General features: G+C 39.6%; 1 protein-coding gene across 1 annotated transcript in view; it reads right to left on the bottom strand.

Annotated features, from left to right (window-relative positions):
• Positions 1-16,101, bottom strand: part of THSD4 (thrombospondin type 1 domain containing 4) — a 612,634-nt gene that overhangs the window by 499,522 nt on the left and 97,011 nt on the right. Inside the window, exon 5 of the mRNA XM_048867069.2 lies at positions 13,283-13,715. Coding sequence (XP_048723026.2) covers positions 13,283-13,715 — 433 coding nt within the window. The remainder of the gene's footprint in view (positions 1-13,282; positions 13,716-16,101) is intronic.

Genomic DNA, 16,101 nt, shown 5'->3' with positions numbered 1-16,101 from the left:
AGTCTGTATTTGCAAAAAGAAAAGGAGTACTTGTGGCACCTTAGAGACTAACCAATAACTAGCCAGTTGTTTTCCCACAATAACGCTTTCCAGCTTAAATCACAGACCTTCCAATGTCAAGGAATCTCAGTTAACAAAGCACCTGAAAAATTCTTGCCTAGCTTTAATCATTATTGTATTTTATTCTGACTGTGCAAATCTGCTACACAGAGAGCTGTTTAAATGATTGGGGGAAAACATCTCTTCTCACATTTTCCACTGCCAGTGGGAGGATTCAAGTTCAGTCTCAAGTCTTACATAAAATTTAGTGACTCCGTTCAGTCACAGATAAACAGACCATATCACTCCACTGTGATATGGTTTAGCATACTTGGCATTTCAATATTGAATAGGTCCACAAGAGAACTGGTGTGGGAAAACTAACAATACAACTGCCTCCACTGCACCTAGTCCACAGTTTTAAGGGGGACTCCTGCTTCCACCGCTGTCTATTACTAAAATTTCACAGACACAGATATTTATTCCAGGAAAATAAAAACCACTTGGAAAAAAAACAGCTTCTACGTTACCTATTTTTAACAATAAGAAAATGGAAACAAAATCTAAACATGTGGAGACATCTCCTCAGTTGGTGTAAATAGGAATAGCTCCACAGAATACAGAACTACATTGATTTACACTTTTGATTGTCTTTCCAGACCCTTGATCCATCAGACAGCCAGATGTCTATCACCTCACTCCAGAAGAAATGAATTTTTTTAAAAAAGTCTTCGAATTTTATTTTCTCAAGTTTTTGTCAGTGCCCATTTCACTGTGCGATGGATAGGCCATTAAGCATTCAGATTGGGCTGTCCAAAGGGATCTTCTCTGGCTGATCTTTGCCAATTTACTGCAAATCCTTAGCTACCTTTGTACCCTGGCTGCTCCCATTCAAATATGCTGCAGGAGTCCATCCAAATTCAAAAATCCTTTCACTAAAACACATTTACAGAAACCGTGTGTCATGCTTGAGGCATTTAAACAGCACCACTGTTGTCTCATTTAATGGGAAACCAATGAAAATTATTTCTATTAGAGAAAACCTGGCAAAAAGTCTTAAGAATGTCTAAACATGAAACCCTTCAGATTAGCTGGTTCTTCAGTGTCTCATCTGGCTTTATTATTCAAAAACACAATAAAAATGATGGCATATATTTATAGTCACCACCAAAAAATGTGCCACAGCATATTTGCCCTAATACAAGAGATAGAAACAAATCAAAATGCTTTCACAAGCAGAGTTTTTATAAACTAAAAAGTGTTTTCTTTATACAAGAAAAAGTATTGTCAACTCCAGCATTGTTTTTAAAAAGGTATCTATGCCAATTTTGAAAGACACTAAGCCAAATTAATACTTGGTGAAACTCCACTGAAGTCAATAAACTTAAAGCAGAGATGATGTGTTTGGCACATTCAGTTTGTAGAAAATTATGCTGACAATTAAATCTGTACTAAGACTGCCAGTGATATTTGATTTGGTTTTAAAAGACCATCTCTACAAGGCAACTGATTTTTGCTGGGTCATTAGGGGATACCTAAAAGCAGGTTTAGATGTACATTTTCACTTTCTGGTTCTGCCTTTCTTTTCTCATTTTCTATTTATGGGCACTAGCATAAGTCTAAAGCCTATGGCCATGATCCTATCACTGGGTCTGTGCACCTATGTGGAGTTCTATTGATTAAATATATATCTATGTGTCTGGAGTTCTGCTTAAGTCAATTGGGCTCTGCACAGACACAGGAATCTGTCTACATAAATCCAATAGCAGGATAGGAGCTTTGTGTTTGCTCATTTACTCCTGCTGCTTATTTCACATTTGAAGTAATAATCCTAATCACAGCAAACAGTCCTGAGGATACTAATGGAGGATCACAACTTCAAGTGAGGACCAAGCAGCAGATGAACTAACCACAACAATCCCATTTCCAAGTCCCCAGCAATGCAAATAAAGGAAAACCACCAGCTAAAAATTCACAGGTATATCAGCAGAATCATTTCAAAGCAAAATGCTTACAGTTTTCTGCAAGGAATGAACAGAAATTTAGTATTTCTAGTAGGCATTGTGTGCAAATCTGCTTTGAGTATGAACTTTGTTCTAACCCGTTATTCCTTAATACAAATAAGGAACTATACAAAAACCAGACAAAAAGCAACTTTCTTTAGAACACATTGTAATACACAGTAAATGCAGCTTCCTCTAGGCTTCTGCTCAGCACAACGCTCCTCAATCAGCATGTCAAAGAGTTACCTGTGCCACACCTTTCAGTTGCTTTTATGGATACTATGCCATTTCTCATGTTGGGGGTTTTTGCTTTCATCAAAAGTCAAGACCCTGAATATCTGCTAATGCAATAAGCTCTTACTATTACTGCTTTTCCAACATGTTGTATTCACCCCCTGCTTCATACTTAAAAATAAAAAGATGTTCCAATCTACTATTTCTGTTCATCATTGTGTTACAAGTGCTTTGTTATTATTATAGGCGGGACCAGCAGCATGACCTATTATTTTTATGGTCACCCAACACTTTCCATTATAAGACCCTGTTTTAGTTGCTTGTCACCTTGCCAGATTCATTGGTCAGGCTGAAATATTCCATGCCAAATGTCTGCCTTAGGCTGAAACTTTTTGGAAAATTTCAGCCTAAATGGTTCCGCCATTTCCAGGAATGAGGCAGATAAAAAATAAGGGTTTTTTGTCATTGTTAAAAAAAAATTCTTAGCGAAGCTTGAAGCACCTGGTTTTGGAGTGGGGACTCAAAATTTGGCAAGGGGTGACTATGTGTAAGGCTTTTTCGGTTTGTCAATTTTGTTTGCAATTTTGGTTCAGGTTAAACCCTCCTCCCTCTGCCAGCAAACTGAAAAAAATCAGTTATTTGACCAGCTCTAGAAAACATACTATTTTTTCCTCCACAGGGCTCTTGCCTTATTGAGTGCACAGGCCTATTTGGTCCCCATGTACATGATGGATCCCCGAAAGAGATCCCGCTAGTAAACCAGAAAGGCCTTATTTGTTCAGAGGGGAAATACCAGGGGGGAAAATAACCTCAGGGAATCAGGGATCAACTAATTCTGGGGGACAACAAATGGAATGGAATGGAAGTGAGGGTCATATGTTTACAATCAGGGTGCCAGATGGGGACATTGAGCAGAGAACCCCAGATGGCACCCACCACACCTCAAAGGTGTCTAAGGAGCCACTGGGTACTGCTTGGAAGGTGTGTCGTGCAGGCGGCAGGGAACTGTAGGAAGAGAAAGTCTCATGGGTAAGGCAGCTGAATGCTGCCTTGGAACACTGGATTCTATCCCTGTCTCTGCCACAGAAAGTCAATAGGAGTTGTGCTTTGAATGAAGCTATATAATGCTAAGCACTCTGAAAAAATCATATCCTGGGTGTCCCATATTGGGCACACAAAATCAGTGGATACTTTTGACCTTACCATCTTTGCCTCAGTTTGCCTTATTATTTTTATTAATAAAATATAATAATAAAATAACAATAACGATCCCTCATCTCCAAAGGGGGGTTGTGAAAATAAATTAACGTTTGGGAAGCACTCCATCCAATGTTAGAGTGATGAGCACTATAGAAAAGCCCAGGAGGAAGTTAATTCTGTTTTCAGAGCAGGGTTTGAACAGCGTGTGGTAAATAAGGCATGGGGCTATACATTGAATAATGCTGCGAAAACAAAATATTGAACAGCGGTTCATTAAGTGAGCACCATCCATTCCATGCACTAGATAGGCAGTGGGCTTGTAGAAAAGAGTAGTATGTGATCATGTAATTAAAGATTAATAACATCCTTTTAATGTATGTGTGTGTGTAATTTATACAACACCACAAAAATGTTGCCATCAGAAAGCCACCAAGCATAGGTCTCACAGCTGCAGTCCAAGGTAATTAGCATGCTTTACTATCTTCAGCAAATGATAATGCAAACCACAGACAAATAAAAGGAGGAGAAAAATGCATTCCTTGGCTGGGAAGTTTTTGCAAGTTTAAAGTCAGAGACACAGACAGTTGGCAGGAGAGAGTTGGGGATATTTCCCTGGCTGCTTCTCCCTACAAATCAATCACTTCCCTGCAAGCATAGTAACGACAGAACTACTGTTCATCTAGTGTGCCCAGCTCCTTTCCTCGCCTTAAATAATACAAGGAATTTGGCATTAGCTTTCCATAATTGTAAGGTAAATGTTTATGGAATAACAGCATTACTGTACGTGTTGCTCAAAAGATAGTTCAGTACACATGAGTGTGTCTCTACACATACGGTGTGGCTTTCTCTCCTGGACATTATTACTGCATCAGTACATAGAGCAAACCTGCAGTGCTCTGTCTCGGCTTTGTCGGGTACTGAGAGTGTGTGCTAATTATTTGTCCTTTGCAGTGTTATCTATGAACTTGGCCCTGATATTCCACATAGAAAAGGCCTATTCAACTGCTTTTCTCATCACAGTACATCTAGGGCCAGTCTTCAGTTTTCAGCTCTTCTGAATGACCAGTCTTTCTAGGACACCCTTGAACCAAATTATCCTTCAGCTATGCCCAGAGAAATACCCATACCTAGCTATGACCTTAGGTCCATGCTCCCTAAGTATTTGCATTGCTCTGACCCCTTGCTAACAAACAGCTGACAACTTCATATACTGCCTGGCCTCTCAGCACCCTCCAGCCAAACTCTCTCTCACCCCACCCTCCGGTTCAGTGCTTCTGTTCCTTCCCCACTGATCTGTGGCCCAGCACAACAGGGTAGCAAGGCAGCTTTCTTTCCCTGCCAGATCTCATCTGCACTCTTTTTGTGCTCTTTGCCTGCTGTCTGGTTTATGCACTACCCAATGCTTGCTTGGCAGTCAGTGGCTGCAGGGGTGGAGGGTGGGTAACGAATATGCACATGTTGAAGGAATGTAGTCACAAGTGAGGAAGCTGGATGGCACACTGCATACCTTACTTCAGTGAAGTACCTTCAAAACATAGGATCAGCCCTGTTCTAATTACTTCTGAACCTGTCCACACGGCCTTAGAAAAGCAAATCACCATAAGCTTGTGGTATTGGGCAAACCGTCTTAAAATGTCAGAGAAAAATAGATTCTTCCTTTGAGTAGACTTGCTGATACCATAGTCAGCTCTCACCCAAAACAGACATTCCAGTAGAAGGTGCTGTATGACAGAATGTGTATGTTATTGTATTCTTTTTGAGCGACGATGAATAGTTACCAAATGTTCAAAAAGCATCATTTTTTGGAAAACAATTTTAATGGCATTTGTAAATGAATTCACAAGATCTCCCTTGAATGAGGTTTCCAGAAGACTGAGACTTCCACTGCTTCCAAAGCCTGGATGCAATTAAACCAACATATAAGTAAAAAGTGAATTTCTTGTTCAAATTATGGCTGTGTTTAATATTAAGGCAGCAAAATTCAGACAAAGCATCTTGTCTGAAAAGACAAAAGAGAATTTAAGACGCATTAAAATACGTTCTAGGACATTGTGTGTGCAGATAAATGACAGATATTCTAATTTACACACTAATATTAAACATGCATTCCTGACATATTTGTCAATGTAACAACCTGACTTTAGGTAGTTGAGGTTTTGAACTTGAAATTTTATTTTAATCGCTTAGTTTTCATCTTTAAAACATGGTACTAGCAGTTACTTTCAAACAATAACAAAGCTGTGCATCTAAATCATTCAGTCATTTTATTGTGAAAAAAATAAATTCAATTCAACTTGACAAGCGGCAGAATGATGACCTTTGAATCACCACCACAATTCAATTTTTAGTGCTAAAACTGTTACTTGGAACTGATGAGGTGATCAGATGTTGCAAGCCGTTTTCCCCCTCCCCTTCCCTCTAATGTGACATATGAATTCCATTGACTTTAAGGTAACTTCCCAGACATTTCCAATTACTAAATCAAACCGACTATACTTAGTTGGCCAAAAGCTCAGGAAACAATCTCTTTAACCATTTGATATGGATTTGGCGCCAGTTATAAAAATGTTAGTCATTCATCTATCACACTATTTCTGGACACAAATCAGGGTCTGAGTCTTCAGAGAAACAGATCCCCTGCCTCCATCCAACCTCAAACAGTGTACTGACATCCCTCAAACTTCAGAAGAGGGCTACACACTAACAGAGACAGATCCAGTGACAGAACGTAGACCATAATGAACCCTCATGAAGAGATATATGTAGGTTTGAAAGAATTCGATTTTTTAAAAAATAGTTTCAACAGCTATTATCAATGTTTATTTTTAAGAATTTTCTTCAATTTTTATCCATTTAAATTTTAACAGTTGCACAAAATTAAGCACAGAGCACATAAACCCTTTCTGTCCACTCTGGCATTGCAACAGAGCAGAGTGACTGACCCTGGGTAGATTGCAATGCGGAGATTTTTTTCAGAGCAACTTCAACTGCAATGGTAGCAAGAACAACTGTGCACCAATGCAAGCAGTTTTTAGTGAAGATGGGGTGTTTTACAGGCACATTGAGGTGCTGCAAAGGTGTTGCAACACCAAAATGCTCTAATGTAGATAAGCCCCAAGATGTTACTCCAGGAAATCATAGCTGCATGCAGGCTTTGCACTGCATAGTGAAGAAAAAAAGTTTCTAAAGAGTTACAGAATATTAGCATAATAAACTATCCTCTCATTAGGATTTTGGAGATTCTGAGTATTATGTGCAAAATATATTCTTGGGACAAACTTATCTTGACAAAGCATGGATGATGTACAGGAGTGTTGTACATTTATTGTATTGAATCAGCAGGGAAGAGAATGTACATGCTAACTCAAGGTAACCAGAAACCCCAAAAAAAGTGTTAATTTTCACCACTTCACAAGAAAGCAATTGGCTTTTCTTGTATTGGTCTGGATGAAAACACTTCCTCAGCCACACACAGCACTCTCCAGCATCATAACGACTATGACTCTCTAAAGGTCCCAATTACATTGTGTATATAGCAGAATAAATGCAATGTGGATTATAGCCATGTACGTTCAGTGATCTGTAATTGAAAACTCCTGGATTTACAAAATGGCTGGAGAGCAGGAAGACTGAAATGCCAATATGTGAATTTGATGAAGTACCTGAAATCCTTCCATCAAAAACAGAATGGATTCTGTACATTGAATTCAAACTGCTTCCAATATTGTGTGGATGCCAATGAAATATTTTCAGACATAGAATATGAACCAAATGTCTAACTTTCACAACAAGTCCCAGAAAGATTTAAACAATTTAAAGAGAATTCACAGAAGGTGAGTGTGGATCGAGTGACTTGAGGAAAGACTAAAGGAGCTAAACATTTGTGTGAATTGGCCAATCTTATGTGAGGCTATGGTAACTGTCCACCAGGTATAAACTCCAAGAAGAGACAAGGGAACCTTTGGCTGGTTCAAGGAGGCTATACCAAGGAGCAATAGGATGAAAGAGAAAAAAGGAAAATTTAGGGTGAATACCAAAAAGAATGTCTGGACTTGTAACAGGAAGGAGGGGTTTCAGGAGAAAAGGAATCTGATCTTGTTACATTTTACTGAGTTTTAAAGGGCAGATTTGTTTGAACTACATAATGTTGAAATTAAAAGAGACTATGACAACTATTTAAAGTGGAAAACTGGACGATTTTGCAGGTTTGACAGCATGATCCTGATTTTAGCAGCTGCAGCACGTAAGAGGAGGAGTAATAATAATGCCCACCTAAGGTACAAAGCCCATGGGGACTTGTGGTAAGCACACTCAGAGGCACTTGCTACATCAGTACAAAATGTAGAGCATGCATCCCACTCAGGACACCTTGAGGAGAAAAATATCAAAAATGTCCCTCTGTAAATCTAAGCTGGGACAACATGCCATAAAATGCCTTAATGATAATTGTGGTGTTATTGCATAATATCACTACAGGACTGAGTTAAGGTTGCTTGGTTCTCTTAATTAGTCATTTCTTACCAAAAGAGGTAAAATTTAAGTGTAATCTTAACTCTGAATTTTCTGGGCATATAAATGCATATACTGGTTTTGGGACACCTATAACATCTTTATGTATCCTTCAGTTATTGATATGAACTCTGAACCTTTACATTAAAATAGAGGGTGTTGATGGTCTATAGTTTTTTGGTTTTGCGTGCACGCACACACCTTGAAATATACTACACAATACCTAAAATATCTTTGGAGAAGACTGAAATCCTGTCATGCGGGGTGCAGAAAGCCCTGGCTAACTCATTAGAGGTTCCTCTACTAATTACTTTTCTCTGGCCTGGAGAACGTAAATTGCCGAGGATTGTAATAGGCATGCATACACTATGTGATTGTAAGTTCTTTGGTACTGGAGCCATTATTTTGTCCTCTATTTGTGCAGCACCTACCACAATTGGATCCTAGACAGTGCCTGGAGCTTCTAGGCACTATGGCAATAAAAATAAAATAACGTACATTCCCTGGTGGAGAAGTATTTTTAATTTATTTTCTTAACACACTGGTAGTCCCCATCCCTCTACCTATGTTAGTGATTTTTTTGTGTGTAATGGACATGCCTACATTTAGAGTTTATGGCCCTATTCGGGGTGGAGAGGTAGGTCAACACAAAACTGTCAAACGGCTAACTAGATCCTCTGTTAATCCACAGTTTTGGGCCTTTCTTCATCTATAATTACATTCGATGCTACAATATATTGTGATGACTGACTGACAATGAACTGGTTTTACAGGATAGATCACTGCTTGCTATAAAACAAGTTTAGGTTAGACTAAACACATTAAAGTGAAGGCTTCTGAACTGCAAGTCGGCAAACATTTTCCCCAGTGTTTTAAGCCAGCCAAGTCCCTGTTATTTAGTCAGACTCTAATGAGACCTGCATAAGACATTGTGTTCTATAGAATATGGTAAAGAGATTCAAAACAGTGGGCCCAGTTTATCCCTGGAGTAATCTCATTATAGCCACAGCTATAGAGTTACAACAGAAATTAATCCTGGCCCAGTATCTTCAGTGAAGATACCCTATATGTTACTCTTTAGGGTAACATCTCAATGGAAGGGACAAATGATCAACTGATGGACAAACAGGAGAACGTTTAACCGTTATTCCCATAGCAATGGCTGGCATGTTACTTCTGCCACTAGCACTAATGGCCTTTGAGCTAAAACTTTAAGAAATCCCACCCCAAACCTCAAAGAATCAAAGAAACCACAGTACAGCCTAAAGTAATGTAAACTCATATAAGCTTTTAGTAAACTTTCCTATACACCTAGAAATGTCAAACTGTTAAATGCACATACAATCCTACACTGTTCAAAAGGAAACTCCCAAACTAGAGTCAAAGCTAAATTCCTTGGAAAAGGAACATCGTCTTAACCTCATTTTGCTATTATATCAAATACATAGCCACACAATTCTCAAAATGAGTAAAAACAATGCACCCAGATGTCCCAAACGAAAAGAGTTTTTAATAATAAAGTTCTCACTGAATAAAATTCCATACCTCCCCATTCACTTTTGTATCCCAGAAATATTAATGAATACTTCCTCACATCACCCCTGTGTTGGTAGTGAACAAAGCAATACAGGAAACAGAATTTCCTGTCCACGGAAAATTGTACATTTCCAAAAAAATGTTTTTTCGGAATCAGAAAAAGACACAAAAGCAAATTTCTGTAGAATGGAAAATTTTTCAAAAAATTCTGAGCAAGGAGCCAGCCAGTTCTCAGTCTGGCTAACCATCTGGGGAGCGAGGCAGCCTAGTGTCCCACGGAGGTGGGCAACATGGGAAGTCTGGAAGCCCAGCAGGCAGATCAGGGAGACTGCTCAGCCATCAGCTGGCTGACTGGCAGGAAACACACATGCAAGTGCTGAAGAGATGAAGCCATTTGTACAATGAGAAAATGGGTTTAGTGACCTGCAAAAACACTTGAACAAATAAAAGCTCTTCCCAGCCTCTCACTAACCAAAATCTATAAGCTTAACTTTTTATGAACCAAGCTGTCAGTCATGCAGAATGAGTTCAGCTATCAATGAGAGCACATTAAATGCACAACGATGAGGAAATGACCTAACAGGCCAAGGCAGACTGAGTTAATTTGTAATTAATTAACTACCCTTAGGAGAAACCAAACACTGGGGTACCAGTTAATAGAATCTTTCCCCCTTGATAAATTATATTTACCTCTTGGAACATACAAGGAAAAAGGAAAAGAAAAGAAAAAAGAAGCTAGCGTTCCCTAGATGCCAGCAGCAGCTCTGGAACACGTCACTGATGATAAATCAAAGTCCATGTATAAAAGTGGAGACACAGGAAGAAAAAGTAAATAAGGACAAACACTATCAGCCTTGCTTTGCTCTGGCCTGGGCCTTGACTCCTCTGACTGTTCCTACTTAATTATTGTTTATAACTATTAAATACCACATCCTAGGGAGAAACTGATCCCTGATGGCAATTACAGCTTGCACTTGGTCCGTGGGAACTTCATCATCTGAATACCAGCGCTATGTGCCTGCGAGGATTTAAAATTCTAGCTGCATCACCTGCAATTTCTCTCTTCTTAAAAAGACCATTGAATAGTCACACCCATTTCTTGAGAATCTGGTTACATTCAGAGGTGCAGGGAAATGATGAGGATATGCTCACCCTTTTTTTGGTATTCTGTTGATGTCCTACCCTTAAATGTAGCTTAAAAATTTACAGTTATTTACTGTGAATGCATTTTCACTCAAGTTCCCCATGAACACTAAAACATATTTAACTTACAGTGAACTGTATGTCCTGCCACCATCCCAAACTTCGCTGGAGCTAACTTCTCCCCTCCTTCTCCATCAGTGCTGACATCTTCATTGTCCTCCCCATCTCCCAAGCCCACATTTACAACTTGCTCTTCACCCCATTCTCTGGATGCCACCTCCTGCCAAGTTTCCTCTGCAATGTCCTTTCTTCATCATCCCCACTATTAGATCATTTGGTCCATGCCTTGATCACTCCTCTTAGCTACTGTCACTTCCTCCTTTCTAACTCCATCTCCACTCACCTGCAACTCTATCTGAAATATTTCGGCTGTAACCATCTTCCCCTCGTGCCACTCAGTCCACATCACCCACCTTGTTCCTTCGAGTCATGATCTTAATATAATTCAAGACAGTAAAATCAAGATCTTTGCACTTGTTTTCACAGCTTTACTGTAAACATTTTCACCCCACCTAACCTCTGCTCTGATATTCCCTTACTCTCCGCTACTCTAGTAACCCCTTTGAGTAGAAAACTGCTTTTCTTTTGAGTTTGGAAGCACCTTGCATATTGTGGGCATTACCAATAATAATAAGGATAGAAGTCTCCTCACAGTCCTCTCTTCTAACTTTGCCCTTCTTCCATATTTGGAATAGCCTGTCTCACATCCATCTTGTAAACTCCTCTTCCAGATCCCTCATTACATCTTGCTTTTTTAATGGAACCTTCCAATTCTGATCTCCATCATCAACCCATCTTCTTAGGTCTGAACTGTTATCCACTGTATCACATTTGTCAGCCTGGTTTAGATTCTAAGCTCCTCTGTGCTGGGACCATGTCTTGTGTGTCCATACAGAATAGTGTGTACATACAGAATAATCCTTAACTATCCAATAACTTGATAAACAACAAACCAATGGTGCGTCTATCCTGCATAACACTTCCTACACAAGGGACAGACTGGCAACAGACTTGGGAGGGTGCTGGTTATAGTGGTGACTAAACAGAAGTTTCCACAGAGAAGTCTGTAAAGACCATTCTTGAAAAAGCTCCTGTATTACTACCCTACCCGTGCACCAGTGTGCAGATTCACCTGCCACGGCAGTCCAAATGAAAGCCCAAATACTCAAATTCCATTCCACGCCCTTTTCCCCAATGCAAGTTTATTAATTAACAGAAAATTCAAAAAACGTTCAAAATAATACAACACAGTTGGTAACAGAGACTCTTCCGGCTGTCTCTGGCTGCCACAACTGGGAAGGGGGAAACACATGTTTCTCCTCTGGTAACTTGGCACTGGGTCTCTCCTGTCTGCTGCCCCCACCTAGGGTGACCAGATGTCCCAATTTTATAGGGACAGCCCCGATTTTGGGGGCTTTTTCTTATATAGGCACCTATTACTCCCCACTCCCTGTCCAGATTTTTTACACTTGCTATCTGGTCACCCTACCCCCACCTAAGAGACAGGAAGTGTCCATCTGGCTTCCTGAAGGTCACATGCTTGTCCCCAGGCATGTGCCCTATGATTACATCTCCCAGTTTTAAAAGGCCCAAAGGCTGTAAAGGCAGATTAGGACTCACACATGCACCCTAAGGCCCAATTCTCTGTTACATCAACGTACAACTGCACTAATACTTTAGAAAAAAAACAATTATTAATATCCAAATAGCATGGCTCTTGAACTCAACAATATTAATTCACTAGAGACTGGAAAGAAGAAGGCCTCTTGTTTTTGGTTAAACACTGATAAAACCCAGCCAAGGCAAACATTGGTGAAAGACGTTTTAAGAAATTTTCAAGAAAAACAGCCAAAAATTACAGCTCTTACAAATTTGTTTGTCGAGTAGAAGAGCAGACCCTGAAAGATCTCATAAAACCCATGGGGAGGTCATCCCAGAACACAGAGTAGCACCAAAGCCAAATATTTTAAAACAGCTTTAAGAAAAATGTTATTTTTAAAAAAAATTCTAATACAATAGATTTTTACTCCTAAAGAAGCCATAATTTACCCTAAAAATAGGCACCTAAAATCAGAAACCTTAGTTTGGGGTATATGAATTCCAAAATGTTGCAAAAAGGTCGGTCTGTCACAAAAAGGCCATGTGATTAGAGCATGGGACTGGGAGCTGGGAAACCTGACTACCAATCCCCATCCTGTGCTCTGCCTTCTACTGTCTGTGAAGCAAAGTCAGTGCCTCAGTTTCCCCATCTATCTAACAGGAATCATACATATTCCACAGGTGTGTGAGGTTTAACCACCATTTGAGACCCCCTGGGATGGATGCTGCTAGGCAAATAGTATATTATACAGCAACTATGGACATCCCCGCAAGCCACTCTTCTTTTAAATCAACATACAGTGGGTTCTTTTATCCCATGACTAACAGAATGAAGGGATTTTTTCCCCATAGTTAATAAGATCAATATATATCGTTTGATTTTAAGCCACAGGAAGAATAGAAATCCAGCATGCTAAGGGAGCTGTCTTTAAAATTGAGAGAGAAAAGAATGGACTTACATTTGTGTTGCAGAGTTTGTACTGCTTGTAGGCTCCAATGCACACAATAGTTCCAGCCCTTGGAGAGTGAGGTTGACCTTGGAAGGGCTGGCGGGATGCAGAGCCATGGTGGGTTGAGTCAGTCCCATGAAACAAACTTTGAGATGCAGGAAAGGCCTGTGAATGGGTTGGAGCCTGCTGATAAATTGAGGGCCCCAACACCTGAGGTCCACGTTCTTCTTGGTAAAGATTCCCATGTTGAACTGAAGGGTTAGGTGGATGATTGGGTGTGTTCCCAAGTCCCTGATTCTGCTCATATGCTTGGTTCCTTGTTGACTGTCGTTGCCTCCGTGTTTTTTGAGGCAGTTGCCCAGTGTCAGTTTGCAGTGGTAATATATATGGTACTTTTCCATATCCATATTTCCCTGGGCCTATGGGACTTTGGTTTCTGTTTCTAAAGGAAGGTAAAATAAAACAGTTACTGAACTGATAAATGTATGAACATTTAAATACGCATATGAACTTTATCTACAGCCAACAAACTAGACAAGAACAAATGAACCAAAAGCTTTCATTTATTTTTAACAATATGTGTACAAAGCGCTGGTCTAATTCTGTATATTGGGCATCTACACAGCCTGCAGAAGTGAGCCTCCCAACCTAGGTCAACTGACTCGTGCTAGCGGGGATCATGTTAAAAACTGCTGTGTAGACAGCACTTTGGAGTTGTGGCTTGGGCTGGATCTCAGGATCTGAAATCTAGGGTGGTGTTTGGGCTTCAGAGCCTGAGTTCCCATGCAAGCCTCAACTTCAAAGTACTATCTACACAGCAATTTTCAGAGTGAGCCCTGCTAGCCTGAGTCTATTGACCTGGGCTGGGAGGCACACTTCTGCAGGTTGCGAAGACAGACCCTCAGAGAGTGCAACAACTCCTGCTTCCTCTTTGGCTATAAGTGGTCTTGTGGTAAGTCACTGAGTATATACCAACAGAGGTGAAGACTGAGATCTGGAGTCAGTCAATCAGACTGCACACCTAAATTGAGTGTCCCGATTGGCTGCAGTGTAGTTCAGTTTTAACTATATTTTACCATTGCAAACCCATGCAATCTCTGGCTCAGAGGTTAACAGGTTTATGTAGACTCTAACTTTCTCCTTTAACATGGCCCAGTTCCTGGCTAACTTGATCTTCATCTTTGGTGTGTTGTAGGATCCACTGGGACTGAACATATATTTTAAGTATGTAACAACAAGTTAAGCAGAAGTCACATCATCCACCCCCACACCCCACGCTTATAATGTCACATTATATGACTTTACTGCAGTATATATGTTAATCCCAGTATTGTATACCACTGTTGACAGCAGCTATTTTTGTTTGTTTGTTTTCCTTGTCACCCACTGTAACTCAAAATCACTTCAGGCCTGGTTTATTTGTTTTTTTTTGTTTTGTTTTTTTTAATGCTGCAGTCCTGGAGACCTAGAGCCGATACAATAGTTTTGTTCTAACTGTGCAGCAAATGTTTATCTCCTGATGCAGTTGTTCACAAACAGTCTCTTCACAGGTCAGTGAGGAATACATTTTTCAAAGAAGGAAATGTCTCTCCTGTCTGTAAAATTTATTCACCTGTTTTATTACCTATTATATATAAATCTGGATTACAATGAAAATGGGGTTATATTTTTAACATATTTTTTCTAGGAAACTGGAAGTTACGGATGTCAGGCATTAGTCCCCAAATCAAAGACTCTATCTGGATTCATTTTGCCTTGTATTTATTTCTTCCTATCTCTTTTTTATTGTCTCCTAAGACTCTTATTACATAAAAACCTTGGAAGTAATTTACTTTACATTTTAGCTTTAGTGGCCTCGTGGGGTTTTAATCAATCAATCTTCATGCCTCAAGGATGTGTGAACTAAAGTGTTGATTTACCCAGCCAGATAAATGGCTAGCACTCAAGTTGTTTATATGAGTTAATCTGCTCTCTGAGACTGGTGGTCATTGAGGCAAGGTTTCTTTCTCTACCTTAACATACTGAAATATAATGGGTTTGTAAAGTTAATGGGGGGGGGAAGAAAGGTAATTATTAAGATGGAAAATCGGGGGACACAGGAGTGTGTATCAGAAAGGGACAAACCAATTCAGAAGTTCAGATAAAGCAAGCCCAGGTATAAGAAGACCTTCATCCAGAACTTGAATTGAACTGAACTAAAAAACTTATTTTTTGATGATTAAAGAAGTTTACATCAGATTTTTCCCCTTACATCTCATTTTCACACCCCTCCTCACTTCCCAATTCTGAGCAAAACCAAAAAACAGGAAGAACCAGGAAATGTGGTTACATATTTCCAAACATATTTTGCAGACTGAAGAGAGTCAGGTACTTTAGTGGTCAAAGCATCTGAAATTGTGGATCTTATTCAAGCTGAACCTCCAAAACTTTTTCCCTATCAGTTTTATGCATATAGCATGTGAGAACTGTCCTGTCAATTGGGAGAGCCTACCTACATAACCCAATAACAGAACTGTAGGTTACCAAGACAGCTTTCCTCCAAAGCAATGTTCAGTTGCAAGGAAGGTGCAAGGCTTTGATCCAGCTTCTCCTTAAACACTTCATATTTTATCTCTATTTCTCATAGCTACTGATTTTTAAAAAGGTAATCCCTTATTCCCACACCATACCCATTTTAACTAATTCGTTGTCTTCGTTCTCTCATTTTAAGTCTCACCCAGCTTTAACAAAACTAAACTAAAAATCCCAGGGACTTTAATGAAAAATAAGTGTCTTCTTTCCTACATGGCCCTATACTTTTTCCAAAACATCACTATGTCCAACTACCT

This window comes from Caretta caretta, chromosome 10 (genome assembly GCF_965140235.1).
Source record: "Caretta caretta isolate rCarCar2 chromosome 10, rCarCar1.hap1, whole genome shotgun sequence".
In the NCBI taxonomy this organism is placed as follows: domain Eukaryota; kingdom Metazoa; phylum Chordata; order Testudines; family Cheloniidae; genus Caretta; species Caretta caretta.
Note: the sequence above shows the minus strand (reverse complement) of the source record. Positions and strands in the feature narration are given on the sequence as shown.